Raw genomic sequence first — 13,218 nt, forward strand, 5'->3', positions numbered from 1 at the left:
AATTATATATAACATTCATTTTTATAATATGGTGAAGTTTCCAGCTCAGCTATGACGTTTTGACATATACGATTGAGCGATTTTTCAATTCGATGCTACGTAATGATGTTTCATTACGCTATAAAAAAAAGTTGACGATTCAAACAAATATATAATATGTATGTATTCGGATTCCTACCATCACTCAATATTTTTTGAAGAGCAATAAATACGTACATATATGGGATTGCACAAATTGCGAAATAGCGATTGCATTTTTTCATCCCTTTGATATGCGTCCGGCCTTTTATACTATAGTGCCTACCCATCATCGTTTCAAAATTTCGATTGCATATCGAAATGTACCGCAGCTCTAATCGGGTCGGATCATTAGCAGGTGTGCGCAATTGTGACGCTTTTCCGTTCACAGATCGACCCGAAACCAGAAGAGGAAAATCGACAGAAGGGGTGAGGGGTGCTATGGGGTTTTGGTACAGAGGTCGAAATCCTTTGAAGCGTCCAATTAACGAGAGACCCACCCGTCACCCATTGATCGAACGTAATTATACTGACGTACCAAGTCCTGGGTACTACGAGTGTACCAAGTCCTGGGTACTGTCGTGTCGAAAAATTGTTTGCGGCTTCGTTAGCGTTCCGAACCGCCCCTTGATTGCAGACACTAGCTTCATTTTTATTACGATACACTCGGAAAGAGAGAAAGAGATGAGAAAAAAGATTCTTGGAACGAGTCCTTGATTTGATTGAATCGAATCGATCGTTGGTTCTAACATAAAGTGCTGCATTTGAAGTGCTAAAATAATTAAACGCAATTTTTAGACGCCAACGAAACACGCGGCATTAAGTTTTATTATTAAAAAATTTGCATCCTGTATTTTATTTTAATAATTTAATTTAAATACATTTATAAAGAAGTATTTAAATACTCGAATAGTAAATGATATTGAGCGATTTCGATATTTCACGGGCTTCAGATTCGCTTACTTAAGCTCCACTCAGGAAAAAAAGAAAGCTTGATTAAGCAGAGCCCGCTGTTAATAAAATCTCGGGATTTAGATATCTCGAGCTTCCTTTTTTCAGGCAGAATCCTCCCCCTCCCCCCTCATAACCCCCCCTTACTCTACCCAATCGTTGTGGCCTTAATTTTTTACGAGATTTTACTCCGATATCCGACCCGTGGAATCGAATCGCCTATTTGAAGTGCGTAAAATAACCTTATTATCCACCAAACGATCCGAGCTAATATAAATTCAATTTTACTGCTCTAATTGAACGTCCCTCCTCCTCCTATCTTCGATATATAATATATGCAGTTGCCTAGCTTGCATATATGCCACTTGGAATGCACAAGATTAACATGTTTGCTTTACGTATTATGTGCATTGTTGAGCTCACAATCGACATGAAATTGTCTTTGCATGTGTAGCTACATGCACAATAGTGCAATAATTTGATGAATTAATGACTTTTTCTTTAATTTTTGAACGATTTCAGTGTCTTTTATGAACTCGTATAATTAACTTAATAATTTGGTAATTTGATTTTATTGTATTCAAAAAGCATATCATTAATTCCAGGCAATTGTTGAAATAATATGATCAAAGTTAAAAGATAAATCAGATACTTGATCAGGATACAATAGGATGATGCAAATGGGTACGATTTTATGGTTCATTTAAAAAAATATATATTTTCTACATTTTTAAATTAATCAACACCTTTTAATAGCTGGAAGGAAAAAAATTAAAAGGAACTCGGGCGTTAGAACTTTAAAGTCGCTATATTGTATTGATATAGGAGTAATGAATTCATATTGAGACTGAAAATGACGACAAAATAAAAAAAATAAGTAATATTGAATGGAAATACTGATGTACTTATTATTAACATTAACATAGCTCAGTGTTAGCGTATAATGCTGTCAACTGAGGGGTCCGGAGTTCAATCCCTGACCCACTATTGCTAGCCAAGACTTGGAGATATGTATGTATGTGACTTCAGGTCGATCGTTTCCTATCAGAATTTGCCAATTTATCTGATTACATTTAAGAAACGGTTCCAAACAAATACGCAACATACCATCATTTGTCACCATTATTTGAATATAATTTCAAATTTATATAAAGTACAAATTTAGGCATAGGTATCGCCTTGCAAAACCCAATATGACACCACGGTAAATATATGTACATAATACGTTAATACAAATTATCTATATGTCGATCACTTACAGGAAGTTGGAATCAAATTGTAAATGCAGTTGAACTAAATTTTATCTATTTACTATACAAAGTTTCTCATATAAGTATAAAATGATATAAAATTTGCATGCATGCAAAGTCATCGATCTTAATGGCGCCCACAGACCGTGCGACTAGTTGGACAACTAATTGAAATGGCTCTCGGCCGTAGAGTTTGTTCACACATACAATTCCTGGCCTGTATCGAGACCGACTCAATACGGAAATATATAAACACGTCGTTTTTTTTCACAGAGATCAATCTGTGTCGTCGGAAACAGTGTGCATCCGCCTCAAACAGTCCGATTGAGCGATTTTAATACACGTCATTACAACATAATGCATAATAAACGATCGGGAAAAAAACAATCGTTCGGTATTAAGACGTGTTAGCGGCCGTTTGACGCATGATGGATCGATTGGGGCACGGAAAGGTCAACGCCGCGACCGGATTCCCCGATCCGGAGCGGGTTCCTTATTCGAGATGAATAAAAAAAGAAGGAATTAAAAAAAGGAGATATGTACCTATGTAGGTATTGGAGGAAAAAATAAATAAAAATTCCTGCGTGTACGTAGTAGAGCGGGGTAGTGTGTCCGGGATTCGAAGTCCGGAATCCCGGACGGAGCGCAATTAATTCCATCGTGTTCCGGTCGTATAATACACTTCATTTCAATACTTCGTGACTGTTGGAGCCGCGAGCGGAATTTTTACGATGGTACATCGGGATGAAAAGCGCCGAAAATACGCTCAAGATGCCTATCGATCCGATGCAAATTCATTTGTTTGCCATTCCCACAAAAATCTACAACGGAAATTATTTATCTTGCCATATATTAAACGTACGAATCCACATGTGTGTGTGTAAATATTTACACGTATACATTCCTCGCCTTATATTTTGTGATGTAACTACTAACTACATATGTATGTATGAAATGATGTATATATATGTATGTATGTACATAAGTGGTTTATTTGTAGAAGCTGTGGACATGAAGCTTATTTGTATCAAAACTTGACGTATTAGTTCAATAACAATGTTGATAGTACATACATATGTACGTGCAAAAATAGATAATATCACTGAGCAACAAAAGAGAAATACGGGGGCGGAAACTAAAAATTAAATCACAATAAATTCAAATCGTTGTCCGTGTGAATCTTTTTCACTCGGATTAGAGAAGCTCAGATATCGGAATCGGCCCTACCTGAGGCAGTGAATTGTTATGGTATGGTCCGCCGCGTCGTTCGCTTGCACGGACTCGCCGATTCAATTCTATTCCTTTCACGGAACTGGCGAATTGTTATTTATTTATTTATTTTACATATACATATACCAGCTAGACCGTACAGGTAAACCCCAATGCGCCTTCCTGGCCAATTACAAATTACAATGCAGCATTTTTATTACAAGTCGTTGAATTACGAGACACTGAAAACCTCGCAAATTAACGAGACATCTATGAATTGTACATAAATTTTATTGTACATTAATCATACTTCAAATAGTGGTGACATAGTAGGTAGGAAGGATTTATAGTCAATTTTTAAGCGTGAACCGTATCAACAATGAAATCAGAGAAAATTGACAAACTCTGATAGGAAACGATCGATTTGGAGTCACAATATCCAAGTCTGACTCAGAAAAATTCTTTTCCAATCGAGGTCAGCTCATTGGATCGAACCCGGCGCCTCTCGGTGTTAAGCAGAAGGTTAACGACCGAGCTATGCTGCTATCTATCACTCCGAGATAAATTGTTGCTATTCAAAAATTAACTTTTTTACCATACCTAGTCCCCTGTTTTAAAGTCGCGGTACGCCACTGGTACATATATGAAGCTGAATACGCTGAGCAACAAAAAATCACGTCTTTACTTACCAAAGCGGAGACTACTCAATTTTTACTAAATCTGGCCCACTGAATTCGAATATGACAATAATTTTTGTTATTTTCCTCTCGTTTAAGAGATATGAGCATTTAAACAAATGTACAATTTTTACAGATTTTTGACTTTCCGATTCCGACATCTGAACTTTGCATACCCGAGTGAACAATATCAATATGGACAATGATTTTAATTTTTTGTAATTGAATTTTTTATTCTAATTCCGGCAATGACATGACTGAATATGAAGACCTTCGATGGTGGTTGTCAAATTTCGATGTACATACATAGAATCCTTGATCCAGCATATGTATAGTGGAATCTCTCATTGTTCAAATGTATACTGTACAGTCTTAAAGTAAAAATTTTTCGGAAATATTTTCAGCATGTAACTCAATCCGACGAGAGTTTGACTTGAGGCGTTTTAGAACCGAATCACACATACGTGGAATGTGTTTCCAATTTCAGCCGTATTTAATACGTATCGCGATGCCGGAAATGATTTCTTCTCCGCGTTTGTTATCGAAAAAATTCTCCCTGGAGTATGCGGATGTGTGTGTGCTTTTGGAAAAAGAATTTTGCTTCAGTACACGCACTTCCTTCATTTCTTCTTTGTACATCGTCGGCAGTAAACAGTGCCAGGGCGTAAAAAGGACGATGATGCACATCCTTTGATCTCGCTTTGATCGGTTTGATGCCCTCGGAGATGAGATCGAGGTCGGCGCGCAAAGGGTTAAAATAAAAGTGTACCTACGCGAGCTCACATAAATCCATACCACAAAACATTTGTTCATTTATGGTTCAGGCACCGTAAAACTTCCCATTTATTATCTTCATAAAGCATTTCGAAGGTTTAATTGCTTTATTACCGAGAGAACGGTGTATTCCACGTATTATACGGCATGTATGTATGTAGATCGTGGACATTGGGAAAAATCTAAATTTCTCGATTCGCCTTTACTTTTGTGGAGATTTCTCGTGAAATTTTCACGTCGGCGACGGGGATTAAAACAAATTGAATTCTGAAGCCTTTTTTATCGCCACACGTACGGGATTATTCTCGCTGAAGTGTATCTACTTTTCACTGTCAATATCCCGTTCAAAAATTATAATTCTCTCTCGCAGTATTTCCTTTTTATGATGTTTGAAAAGCGATTATGTTTCCTCTTCCTCTTCCTTTTACGGAAGAATTGTGAGTGAATGGTGAGTTAACACTTTAAGAACGCATCGCTCTTTCTTTCGAGTCGTTTCTTTATGCGGTGTAAAGAAACGGGAAAAAAAAACATTTGCAATTAATCGAATTTTCATTAGCGAAGAGTGGATTCATTGAGAAATTTTCTTCTCTTCAGCGAACGAAACAAAAATGGATAAAAACAAAAATACCGAGGAAATATTCCAGTAAAATTAATTAATGGAACGAAATGCGTTTCAATGAAGCGACCTTTCTTGAATTGAGCTAATAACTAAATAGAAAAGCGAAAGCTCTTTTGTACGACATGAAAGAGGACCACTAAGTAAATGTAGTTATTAAGCTGTCGACGAAACTGAACGTACGTATAAAAGGTTTATATTTGAATTTGTATTAATTAATATACCTGGAAGATTTTAAACGTCTTGAATAAATTTATTTTTTTCTCTTTCGTGAGAAAATTACATCACAAAGTGCTGTAAAATGTGCTAAAAAGACTCGCAAAGAAAGTTTGAAAGGGTTTCATTGAATGCTATTCTGACGTCACTGAAGATTCCTTTGTATGTCTGGAATTTTCAACGAAAATGTTTCGGAAAATTGTGATTTATTTTTTGGTGTACAAAGAGGAATGAGCAAAAATTAATTCACTTGAAACAAAGCACAAAGATTAGATAATTATATTTTTAAAAAAATCTTACATAAATATAATACGCATTACGCCAGTTAAAAAACAATTTATTTAATTTTTAAACCTTTAAACTGTATAATACAAATATTACAACAACATTTTTTGATATTAATATATATTTATTACATCCTGTAGTACAAATATGTAAATTTAACAAATCGTTATTCAGCTAAAATTGGAAATTAACAATACATGCCAAATACCTATATAGACGAAGTTAATTACACACTTTGCAAAGAGTACACACTGTAATCGCACATCTCAGTATCGGCCGAAATTCGAACACGAATAAATTAAACTATAGATGGGAATATAATGGTGTTAAAATATGTTGTTAACACGTTCAATGACTCAGTAGCATAGTGGATATCACACACCGGTAGATTTATCCGGCACAGGTTGTCTTACAAGATACAAGCCACCTGTGCGGCTTACTCGACACCTACCATATACACACACATATATATATAACAGACCGTACAATGGTTTATTTTTTATTTCGTCTATTTTATCCTATACAGTCAAGTATAATGAACCGGCAAATAGATTCTGTTACATCACACGCGTGTGTGTGTGTGTGTGTGTGTGGCGCATGCTTTTTAACGCATCGTCATAACGGCGAGTCGTTCTTCACATTGTCCTCGTCGTAACTGCGTTCTTTTGTATTTTGTTGAAGATCGTAAAGAATTCCGTACGTGGATGATGTGAAACGAGAGCGAATTAATTTTGTTGCTAGTCACCGTGGCAAATGCACCGGTGGTTAAGGGTTAACGGTGAGCTTCTAACAGGCCTTAAGCTCTTGTGCTAAATGCTGTTTAGAATCATCTTATCGCATCGAATTGTAAATTGAACTGAAGTTTTTGTATGGAAGATTGCGACCAATCGAAATTTAGATGTCTATATACATATACATATGTATGTATTTTTATTTTTTTATTTTTACATAGATTTATTTTTACCAGGAAGGCTTGACAGGAAGACCCCAATGCGCCTTCCTGGAAACTTAATTACAAACAATGCAGCATTTTATTATTACATAAATCACTGTACTTCCAGAAGCTGAAGAACACGAAATAACAATTAATTAATTACAGAATTAATCCATTGATACATCTATGGATTTAGATTTTGTACGCAATTTTTACAAATTATACACACAATAAATACAGAAGATTTATGACAACAGGAAAGATGATTTTTTGCCAATTTTTAGGAACCGTTTCAACAATGATCAGATAAAATTGGCAAAATCTGATAAGAAACGATCGATTTGGAGTCACAAATACCACCAAATCTAATAAACAGTATGGCGGATTGAATCCACTGATCATTTGGTGCTAAACATACACGCTACCATTAAGCTATACTGCTGGCTATGTACATATGTATGTATGTATATAGGACGTTGAACTAATATTTTGGCATAATGTTGATAATGAATTATAAATTAAATGAAGTATCATGTATTGTCGGATACATATGATTGAAATTTAGATGACTATATACATATATGTATATTTATATAATATATACGAGAAAAGTTAATCTTATGTTTTATCACCTGATGGTGCGAAAAAAGGTTCCATTAGTTAGAATTTTTGTCATCAATCAAGTTATCTTACATATGTATGTATGTGTGTGTGAAAATATCTTCAACCATTTTATTGCCTATATATGAATCAGACGTTAAATTTTATCATTTTCAGAATAAGATGGTGATAAATTTAGTCTAATAGGTACTAAATTTTACGAATTAATATAGGAGCATTTTATTTTTGAGGCTATTTATCTATATATAATCAGCAGAATAGATCAATGGTTAGCGTGAAATACTTTCAATTGTGTAGGCACGGGTTTAATTCCTGATTGTGCTGCTTGTTAATTTAGCAAATTTTGAGTTTTTCATCAAATCGAAATTCGGCGATTCTATGATGATCTATAAAATTACTCTTTAAATTGTTTATCCGGTTTATAAATGGCCAGGAAGGCGCATTGTGGTTTCCTGATACTTTATTTTATTGATATTGTACATACATAAATCAGGTATTGTTTTATTTATATTACATCACCTTCAATGCATTCGGAGTTGAAGAATACTCATAGTATTTAAATCTAAAAGATATCTTATACTTTTAGTAGATGGTAAGACATATTAATCTTAGTGGTAATGTCTAATTGAAAATTTGCAGAGCAACTTTGAAATCTATGGTAATATGTTGTAAATGAAACTCAAAGAGAGAGATATCTTAATAATATATTTGTAAACTGCTTTTCATTCATATCTATAATACATATGTACATATGTATGTATGTAAACATCTAAAAGGTCAAACATTTAAATATTGATTTTTCTTCTCTGTATGTTGTTTGATCAGTAAAGTTACAATGTAGCGTCTATGTATGTAATTAAAATATAAATACCATCAATCTATTTAATATATCCGTACGTTTTTGTGCAATTCTTTTTTTTAGGATGTATCATAGATCATACCTTGTTTTTTGCACTGACATCCTTCCTCCACGCATTTTCTCGTTTTTTTCCAAACAATTTTCTTATTAAACAATCACCGGTATAATTTATAGCAGTTTTTCGAATGCAAATCTACCATGAGAACTACCATGAATTTAGCTTCAAGTCGAATCGAACAAATTATGAACGTTCGAGCTGTCTTCAAATGATATATAGGGGCGGAAATCACGAAAATGAACTTCGATGCGAACAAGAAGAAGATTCGACAAGTATTTAACATCCACGTCTGGACCAGAATATCAATTAAAGTCAACGAATCAATCCCACATACATAATCCCTATAAAAAAATAATAATATATTTTTTAAATTACGAAAATAATTAATCACACACTCGATCCGAATCGAAAACGACAGTGTTTCGGTATAGAGACTTAACTCTGATTCGAAGCGAGCGGTAAATTCAAATTTAATTAACGAGGGCCTTGGGTTGATGACCGCTGGCCGTTCGGTCATTAAAAACGGTCATTATATCTTAACATGGCGGGCGATAAATTAGGCATTCTTTATATTCCCTCTCCTCTCAGGTGATAATAAATCAATTAAGTGATTTACGCCCGCAGTGCGGAGAACGCCATGAAAAAATCGTACCTTCACTCCTCTCTTGAATAGAAAAAGAGACGATCTTCTAGTGAGTGATTCGAATTAAAAACCGGGTGGGGAATTATCCCGTAAAACAATTAGATAATTGGGGGCGTCCGTTCGAGTGTCGGGGATTTCATGAAATTTAAATTTTTCATTTAAAATTCAACTTTTATTGCGCGTCCCGCCACCTGCCCGTAATAAATTGTGAAATTACGTATGAAATACGCCTTTGGAAAATGTGTGTCGTTTTTGGGGTCGAGTTATTAAGAGATCAATTAACGGATGAACGAGTCGGTCAGAGCGTATCGCCGGCCAAAATGACGATTTAATACCCGTAAGTCGGATTTACTGACTCTTTTCAGGGGTTGTGAACCTTCTTTCGAGGAATTTCAAGCGGGCTTCTAAAGCCTTCGATCGATTACTGCACACGTTCCGAAGAATCCATTGAAACTGCCTAATCTTCTTATGAAAACCCACATGCGTATGTCTACATACATATATACTCATAATTTGTTCATTGAGTAATATAATTACATTTAAAAAAAAAACAATATTTTCATAATTGAAATTAATAACAACTATCATGCTTAGAGGTATAATAAATAATTAAAAAAATATTTGAAATACATTTAATATATTTCTTAGCATTTTATTTGTAAACAACAAAAAAAAACAAAAACTCAAAATCCTACGTATGTATGTACATACATATGTAGTTTGATTTTTTTTCATTTTAATTGTATTTTCTAATTAAAATATAAATATTTTGATATAAACAACGTCAGAAATTATTATTTTTATTTCATTATTCATAAAAAATAATCTGACGATTTATATTTCCAAGAATAATTTCCGCTTTTAAATGTTTCAAAAGTTTTTCCACTATTCAAACTCAAATTTTATCCCAAAACTCTTACAGCTTGATACTCTTACCAACTCACTTCAATATAATAATTGTGACCAACGTTCCCAACTTCCCAGCTTTTGATTCTTATACCATTGCATTAAAGATTGTCAGAGTATTAAAAATATATTGATATAAAATAAAATAAAAAAAACACGTACTGTTTACTTTATTTTATCTCATTTTTATATACAGTCATCTTGTGAGTATAAACGTTTTAAGACATTTTCGCATGTCTCAAAATGAACATTTATTGGTGCCCCGAGCTATGTTTCTTAGAAGCGTTTTACACTTTGTATTGTATCGTCGATAAATGTGTACAGATCAAAAATTTAAAAAATACCGAGAGAGGAATTCAATAACGATACCCTAAATATAATGAAATGAAATTTTTATCATTTTATCAAAGTAATATTGGAAAAAAAATCATATCCACACATAAAAGCGTATAGCATAATGTCAAACTGTCTTGTTATTTATTTTGTACTGTATCTTCTAACTTAATTAGTCAAACAATCATATGTTTTGGATCTTTGTTTTAATACACATTTTAAGAAAGATAAATAATGATTTGATCCGTTTGGTATATGTAATCTATCGTTGACAATTTTTTAACCGATTGTATTTAAAATTAATAATATTTTCTGGTCTAAATATAGTACACAAAGTGAGGATTATCATACACGTGTAAAAAATCGTGTATACAAGTGTATGTATAGTAAATAAAACAAAATTATGATCGCATTAGTCACGAAATGAACCGTAAGCAAATTTGTGGCGATAAAGATGTGAGAACGAGCCCGACTTCTCCACGGGTGATTTCGGCTTGGGAAAGAAAGAAGAAAAGAGAAAAAAAAGACAGAAGAAGACGTTAAAAGAGACGAAAAAAACACCTGAGATGAGCTTAGCTTACCTGGACGACGAAGGTCGACAGAGAGCCGCACACCGACACGAAATTAATCACCGGACAACAGGTAGAGTCTCGTGAAGCCTCTCCGTGCGCGTGCTCGATTGAAATTTAATATCACCCAAACTTGCAACGATATCGCAACAAAATTCACACAGGACATTCTCAAGGATATGCCTTACAATTGGTAATTTTATTTTATTTTTTTCACGGAAAAATCTTGTCGATTCGAGCCCGTTTCGTGCGGCATGGTCTCACCGTGGACAACGCGTTTAGTTCCGCACAGGCGCGTCGGGTCTCCTCTTCTTAACAACATTATTACGAGCATAACACCTACGCCCAAGCATTGGATGGCGCAAAAAAAAGGTTGTTGATCACTCCGGAGAGTGAAAAAAAAGGTACAAACAAAAAAAAAACCACAAGAAATGTGAAAATACGTTGCCGAAAGTGTTTAACCGTGCATAAACCGCACGGCATAAATTATTACTAAGCCGGGGTGAGCGTGTTCACTTGTAAAACGTGCGATTTAAGCGTATATTATTTATATGTGCGTGTGGAGAAATTTATTGGGAATTAATCGCAAAGTCGTATGTGTTTTCTTTGGTTTCGAAAACGGCATGGGGATTCGTGACGTGTATTACGCGCGAGGTGGCCCAAAATTAATAATCTCATTTGAAACGGATTTAACTTTTTTTAAATACATTTTTTTACATTAAAATTTTCTCCATATTAAACTCATACCATTGCAAATTTCTAATATACGCTAAAACGTTTCAATCAAATGTTAATTTAATGCGAAACTATGCATCAACTACGAGCACGTCGAAAGAGCGCAGCGGAAAGCCTGCTTCAATTATGTATTTATGTAATTATATTTGTCGTTTACCTGCCTGCATATTACTTTATAGATAATTTGAAAGTAAATAGATAAAGTTTTATGAGAAAATTCTTCCTCGTTTTTATTTCATTTATGACGTAATAATTTTATTTTATACAATAAGGCAATGAATTGAGTAGGCGGATAAATGTCTTCATAATCCATAATCCAACCAAAAATTCTTAATATAATTAAAATTCAATTCAAAGGATATAAATTTTAAACATATGTATATCATGTTCGCATGAGTTAATCGGATATTAAAATACAAAAAAAAAATAGTAACAAGCTTTGTATGATATTTTTAAATTTATTTATATATATTTCTATTTATGCTTCCTGTAAATGGTCCACATGCTAAAAGTGTTCTGTATTTCAATAAACATTTCGGATATAAATAGATAAAAGATTTTACATTAAAAAGCTTAAAAATATATTCAAAACCTTTCTAATTTTCTTTGTAACCAACCAAACAAAATTTTCATAATAATTTTTAAATAAAAAACATTTGAATTACGACAATTGGAAAAAATAATTGAATACATTTTTCAGTACGAGAAGAATAAAAATGGAGTAATCGATAAAAATAGTCAATCCATGAATTTCAACACCTGTCAGATCATCGGAAGCACTTCTGCAACGTTCATCTGAGAAGATCAAAACGGTATTGGATTGTATAATATACATACATACATATCTACATAAAACATGAACTAGTACGTATTGAAATACACTATAATTGATATTAGATTGCAAGCCGTACAATATACGTATATAATTTAAAGTAAAGCCATCCCCTCAATAGACATTTCCCAATGAGTTTATAATGGAACTATCAAATATGAGGAATTCTCTTTTTATACCTATGCTATGTGTATTTGGACAGTAGTACAATGCCTTTTGTATCCGAGCTACCGAGTTAACGTCTACATTAGGGTTTCGGTTACCTTAATTAAGCCTGACAACTGGATCGCAGAACCTCTTCATCCGAATCCACTTCACTTTAGTTCCACAAAGAATCGACCGAAAACCTCTCTTTCCCCCTGCTGCCATCCAAAAAAATATTTTTTATACCGCGTCATATGGTCCATAGAGCGACGGTAATGAGCCGAGTCCCTACCTGTCCCAAAAATTACCCAAAGACCCTCAAATATTGTTTCGAAAGTGTATACAATGTATGCATGTGGGTGTACGTGGGACATTGCACGGCACATTGAAGGAAAATTGTGGAAAATTTGGGGGCTAAGGTTATTTATATCCATCGAGAGTGGGAAGACTTTCTTCGCCGAAGCCATCTAATTGGCCTATTCATTACAAAGTTTCGGAATCACCGGTTTACGGTGAAACTTTTCATAGAAAATACCGAGTCGTTACCTTTTATGCTCTACCTATACTGCTCCTCCTTCTCTACTTGTG

General features: G+C 34.1%; 1 protein-coding gene across 1 annotated transcript in view; it reads left to right on the plus strand.

Annotated features, from left to right (window-relative positions):
- Positions 1–339: 339 nt before the first annotated feature.
- pxb (putative Hedgehog signaling attenuator pxb) overlaps positions 340–13,218 on the plus strand; it is a 196,904-nt gene continuing 184,025 nt past the window's right edge. The window contains exon 1 of the mRNA XM_077445025.1: positions 340–591. Within this exon, the coding sequence (XP_077301151.1) occupies positions 340–591 (252 nt within the window). The remainder of the gene's footprint in view (positions 592–13,218) is intronic.

Source organism: Arctopsyche grandis, chromosome 13, assembly GCF_051622035.1.
Source record: "Arctopsyche grandis isolate Sample6627 chromosome 13, ASM5162203v2, whole genome shotgun sequence".
NCBI classification, from domain to species: Eukaryota; Metazoa; Arthropoda; class Insecta; order Trichoptera; family Hydropsychidae; genus Arctopsyche; species Arctopsyche grandis.